This window comes from Schistocerca cancellata, chromosome 11 (assembly GCF_023864275.1).
Source record: "Schistocerca cancellata isolate TAMUIC-IGC-003103 chromosome 11, iqSchCanc2.1, whole genome shotgun sequence".
In the NCBI taxonomy this organism is placed as follows: Eukaryota; Metazoa; Arthropoda; class Insecta; order Orthoptera; family Acrididae; genus Schistocerca; species Schistocerca cancellata.
The window spans coordinates 25,725,286-25,731,564 of record NC_064636.1 but is presented as its reverse complement, the minus strand read 5'-3'; the positions used below and the strand labels follow the sequence as shown (position 1 = coordinate 25,731,564).

Genomic DNA, 6,279 nt, shown 5'->3' with positions numbered 1-6,279 from the left:
AGTTCACTATTATGAGCCAGAATCAAAAAGACAAAGTACAGAGTGGAAGAGCAACTCACCTGTCAAGAAAAAATTCAAAACCCGAGCGTCAGCAGGAAAAGTCATGTAGACGCTGTTTCGGCATGCTGAGGGTCCAGTTTTCTGTGATTATCTCGAAGAGCAGCGTCCAATGAATAGTCAATACTACTCAGATTTGCTTTTAAACAAAGAGAAACCAGCTATGAGAGAGAGACGTCTTGGATCTCAGAGTAGAGGTGTGATCTCCAGCAAGATAACGCACGTCCTCATATTGCTCAACTAAACCCTGAAACCGAGGCCAAAATGAGCAGGGAAGTACTGCCTCATCCCCCTTACAGTCCTACTTTAGGACCTAGCGTTTTCCATTTGTATGCTGCCCTGAAGGAGGCATTACGTGGGAAGAGGTTCCAAGATAATGGGGATGTGAAAAAGTTTGTGGGAAATTGGCTCAAACATCAACTTCTTTGTAGCCGGAATAAAATAGCTTGTATCCCATGGGAACAAGTGCATAAAGGTTCAAGGGGATTAATTGAAAAGCAGAAATAGTATTGTTTTGTAAAACTAAACGCTTTATTCTCCAGACCAATTTGTGTCTTTACTGAGTGACCCTATATATATATATATATATATATATATATATATATATATATATATATATATGAGGGTCATTCAGTAAATAAATATATATATATATATATATATATATATATGTGTGTGTGTGTGTGTGTGTGTGTTTTTACTGAAATGCCAGTCTTAAAACGCTATAGAAATAGAACTGCAGATCAGAATGATATATATATAGTCCCATCAAACGCAGAGCACGTGATTTGGTTTCTGCATAAAACTAGTTGAGGATAAATATGTTTTTCACTTTGGCCAAACCTTATCTTTATTTAGGAAAAAACGACATTTTGTCTATGGAGTGCGTGATTGATTCTTTTGTATTTTTTTTGTTTATTTAAAACGCAATCACATGTTTATGACACAGTCATAACCGGTTTCGGCCATATATTCTGTATCTTCAGATTCTAAAGGCGGCCTGCATTGGACACAGGTTCATGCATTGCCAAAACTTTTGACAACGCATGAACCTGTGTCCAGCGTATGCTGCCTTTATAATCTTAAGATGGTCATTGTATGGCCGAAACCGGTTATGACTGTGTCATAAACATGTGATTGTGTCTTATCTTTATGATGGAATTCAGAAATTAAAAGCTTGTTGTACGAGACATGTAAAAACAGGTGGCAACTAATTTTTGAAATACATTTAGTTTTTGTAGCAAAAAGGTTTACTCTTTATTTATCTTACTTCCTGTGCCTCCATTGCGCTATAGTGTACACACTGGTTGCGAAAATGAACTGAAATACACCGCTGTATTAAGCTTGTGGACATTCTTTAAAACACACGTTCTTTTTAACTGAGTGTTTTTATTTGTCCTATTTACACATAAATTACAACTGTACACTTACGAGAAAAATATACATTTACTTCACCATTAATTAACTGCCCCTCTTCGAAGATAATAGCTGTTCATTTCCTGCATGTGTGTCTCTCGTTTGACAGAGTCTCCAGTTTGAGGTTGGTCGTCCAGTATGCAGCACACACGGCTTTAGACTTTTGCGAAACACTGAGAGTCGTAGTTTAGTGGGCGAGTGACGTCTGTGCACAGCAGCGGGTTGTCTGACAGGCGAGGCGGCGTGTCTGCGCAGTACAGGTCTCTGGTCCCGCCACAGCGCGACATCACGGCGGCGGCCACGCCCCCCAGCGGGTGGCGCCCAGTGCTGCCAACCTCGCAGACTAGTAGGTGTAGATGACGTAGTCGGTGCGGAAGCCCCTCCTGTCCACGGAGTACTGGTTGTCCGCCTGACACTCGTAGTAGCCGGCGTCCTTCTGTGTCGCGGGGTCGATCTCCATCTTGGACTTCATCGTGTCGTTCCCTGTGGGCCACTCGTGCACCTGCAACAACACGCCCAGCCACAACACTGTTAGTCACCGGGTCCAGAAATTCCTCAACCCAAAAAACCCAACCCAGTTCTTCCGAGGCTGGCCGTACTTTTTGAGTAGCTAGACAGCTGGTGTCTGTCCCCGGTACTATGACAGCTATTCAGAAAGTAGCGAACGTTTCCGCATTAAAAAAAACTAAGGACAGGAAATACATTTTATTACACATGGTCGTCCATTGATAGTGACCGGGCCAAATATCTCACGAAATAAGCGCCAAACGAAAAAACTACAAAGAACGAAACTCGTCTAGCTTGAAGCGGCAAACCAGATGGCGTTATGGTTGGCCTGCTAGATGGCGCTGCCATAGCTCAAACGGATATCAACTACTTTTTTTTTTAATAGGAACCCCCATATTTTATTACCTATTCCTATAGTTCGTAAAGAAATATGAATGTTTTAGTTGGACCACTTTTCTCGCTTTGTGATAGATGGCGCTGTAACAGTCACAAACGTATAAGTACGTGGTATCACGTAACATTCCACCAGTGTGGACGGTATTTGCTTCGTGATACATTGCCCGTGTTAAAATGGACCGTTTACCAATTGCGGAAGAGGTCGATATCGTGTTGATGTATGGCTATTGTGATCAAAATGCCCAACGGGCGTGTGCTATGTATGCTGCTCGGTATCCTGGACGACGACATCCAAGTGTCCGGACCGTTCGCCGGATAGTTAAGTTACTTAAGGAAACAGGAAGTGTTCAGCCACATGTGAAACGTCAACCACGACCTGCAACAAATGACGATGCGCAAGTAGGTGTTTTAGCTGCTGTCGCGGCTAATCCGCACATCAGTAGCAGACAAACTGCGCGAGAATCGGTAATCTCAAAAACGTCGCTGTTGAGAATGCTACATCAACATCGATTGCACTCGTACCATATTTCTATGCACCAGGAATTGAATGGCGACGACTTTGAACGACGTGTACAGTTCTGCCACTGGGCACAAGGGAAATTACGGGACGATGACAGATTTTTTGCACACGTTCTATTTAGCGACGAAGCGTCATTCACCAACAGCGGTAACGTAAACCGGCATAATATGCACTATTGGGCAACGGAAAATCCACGATGGCTGCGACAAGTGGAACATCAGCGACCTTGGCGGGTTAATGTATGGTGCGGCGTTATGGAAGGAAGGATAATTGGCCCCCATCTTATCGATGGCAATCTAAATGGTGCAATGTATGCTGATTTCCTACGTAATGTTCTATCGATGATACTAGAAGATGTTTCACTGCACGACAGAATGGTGATGTACTTCCAACAGGATGGATGTCCGACACATAGCTCGCGTGCGGTTGAAGCGGTATTGAATAGCATATTTCATGACAGTTGGATTGGTCGTCGAAGCACCATACCGTGGCCCGCACGTTCACCTGATCTGACGTCCCCGGATTTCTTTCTGTGGGGAAAGTTGGAGGATATTTGCTATCGTGATCCACCGACAACGCCTGAAACATGCGTCAGCGCATTGTGAATGCATGTGCGAACATTACGAAAGGCGAACTACTCGCTGTTGAGAGGCATGTCGTTACACGTATTGCCAAATGCATTGAGGTTGACGGACATCATTTTGAGCATTTATTGCATTAATGTGGTATTTACAGGTAATCACGCTGTAACAGCATGCGTTCTCAGAAATGATAAGTTCACAGAAGTACATGTATCACACTGGAACAACCGAAATGAAATTTTCAAACGTACCTACGTTCTGTATTTTAATTTAAAAAACTTACCTGTTACCAACTGTTCGTATAAAATTGTGTCATATGTTTGTGACTACTACAGCGCCATCTACCACAAAGTGAAAAAAGTGGTCCAACTGAAACACTGATATTCGTTTGACCTATGGCAGCGCCATCTAGCGGGCCAACCATAGCGCCATCTGGTTTCCCCCTTCATGCTAGACAAGTTTCGTTATTTGTAGTTTTTTCGTTTGACGCTCATTTCCTGAGATATTTGGCCCGGTCACGATCAATGGACCACCCTGTATACATCTGATTGGGGGACTGACATACTACTTTTCCACTTAGTCACCAAACACATTGAGGCGCTTATCATAGTGGTGGACAACATTTGAAAGACCTTCGTCGTAAAATTCTTCAGCTTGAGGCTTCAGTCAGTGAGTCACGTCCGCCTTGAGTTCTGCGTCGTCCTCAAAGCGCTGCGTTGCAAGCCAGCAGCGCCGGCTTTAGGGTGGGGCGACCCGGGCGGTCGCCCAGGGCGCCGGGGCCCAAGGGGCGCCACGTACTAAACGCATGTAAAAAAAAAAAATTACAATTTACAATCACCCATTTCGCGAAACTAAAATATTATTCAGTCTCATTCAACATTAAGTCGCTAATCTCACGAATGCGCGATGAATCCGTGACACTGTTCGGAATGTTACAAAAAATGTTTAATCTATTTGCTGGATCGGTAAATAGATGGAAAATTTTGACCGACCATTTGAAGATATACACCCTGAAAAATGTAAGTGACACACGCTGGGAAGCTCGAATTGATAGCGTCAAAGCGGTTCGTTATCAATTATGCGAAATGCATGACGCTTTGGTTTCCTTGGCCGATGCTACTGAACAAAGCGATGCTACGGTGTCACACGAAGCGACAACACTAGGAGGACAATTAAAAGACTTCAGCTTCATTGTTTCTCTCGTGACATGGTATGATGTTCTGTTTCAAATTAACGTTGAGAGTAAAGCAAGTCAGTCACCCACAGTCAACTTTGTCGAGTTTATGGGAATCCTTGACAAATGTTGCTCTTATTTGGAAACATATAGACAAACAGGTTTCGAACAAGCAATTGTAACAGCAACTGAACTGGCTTCGGATCTTGATACGCAGCCGTCATTTAAAACACAAATGCGATTAAGACGTATTAAACGCAGGCCGGGTGAAGAGGCTGTTGATGATCAAATAACTGACCCAAAAAAGAAGTTTAAAGTAGAGTTTTTCAATGCACTGTTGGACACCGTGCACATATCCATGAAAGAAAGATTTGAACAGATGCAAGAATTTTCTGCGACGTGGAGTTTCTTGTTTGACATTAAAAAAAATCAAAATAAAGAAGAACTAATACAATGCTGTTCTAAATTACAAGAAAAGTTAACTGTCAACATGAAGTCAGATATTGATGGAAATTTGCTGTGCGACGAAATTTTAGGCCTGCAACACTATCTCGAAGACAGCCAGGCAACGCCTATTGAAGCCTTAAACTTCATAAAAAAACATAATCTTCAAGAGTTATATCCCAATATCTGGATAACGTTACGTATTTTGCTAACAATACCAGTGACTGTCGCAAGCGGCGAACGCAGTTTTTCCAAACTGAAGTTGATAAAAACGTACTTGCGGTCTACAATGTCTCAAACAAGACTAACCACTTTGGCCTCACTGTCCATTGAAAATGAAGTTGCAGAAAACCTCGACTTTGCTAATCTGATCAGAGACTTTGCCGACAGAAAAGAGAGAAAAGTAAAATTTTAGTTGTTTATAATTGTTTTTCATTAGGCGTAATATGTTTTGTGTTCAGATGACTGACAGAAAATATAGGTTTATGGCTTACAGTTATATTAAATTCAATAAAAATATGGTACCCAATTCAAAATTAGTGTTTTTTCGTTATACATATTACCTCCTATATATAAAAATCAATTGTTGTGTGTTAGTCTCACCAAAACAAAGAAATGGCTTGACCAATTTGAATAATTTTTGTTTTGTTTTGTTCGCTTTAGTACGGGGGTGCTTCAGAAAATAAAAGAAATATTTGGGATATACGAGCCTGTTTCAACCACATTTTACGCATCTTTTCTTTGTTTGGAACACGCAAAAACAATTTTCTGGAGTTTTTGTAGATGTACAGTGCAGTACTACGCAATATTTTTAGACAATTTCCCAAAACGTGAATGCCCAAACAATATATCACTGCTATACTGACTGTTACGGCAGCGACAGCAGCATGCTGGACTGACGTCACAGGCTACACAAGACTCACATGGAGCGTCTTAGCGGGCTTCCAGATTATTTGGATTTCATTTCCATTTTAAAAAATTAAATACTCAAATTTACGATGGAAAAAACCATGTTATGATCATAAGATGACGCCATTAACCACTTAAGACGATTTCTAGAAAACAGTCCAATACCGTGTTGCAAAGCACTGCCAGGTTCGCTATTTATACAATAAAGGGCGCCAACTGGACGACTCGCCCGGGGCACCTGGATGGCTAAGGCCGGCCCTGCAAGCCAGGTCTCG

At 42.0% G+C, this 6,279-nt stretch overlaps 1 protein-coding gene across 2 annotated transcripts in view; it reads right to left on the bottom strand.

The window, feature by feature from the left end:
* Positions 1 to 1,426: 1,426 nt before the first annotated feature.
* LOC126108127 (immunoglobulin domain-containing protein oig-4-like) overlaps positions 1,427 to 6,279 on the bottom strand; it is a 75,722-nt gene continuing 70,869 nt past the window's right edge. For both annotated transcript variants that reach the window (XM_049913378.1, XM_049913379.1), the window contains exon 4: positions 1,427 to 1,975. In XM_049913378.1, coding sequence (XP_049769335.1) covers positions 1,817 to 1,975 — 159 coding nt within the window. In that variant the 3' untranslated portion in view covers positions 1,427 to 1,816. The remainder of the gene's footprint in view (positions 1,976 to 6,279) is intronic.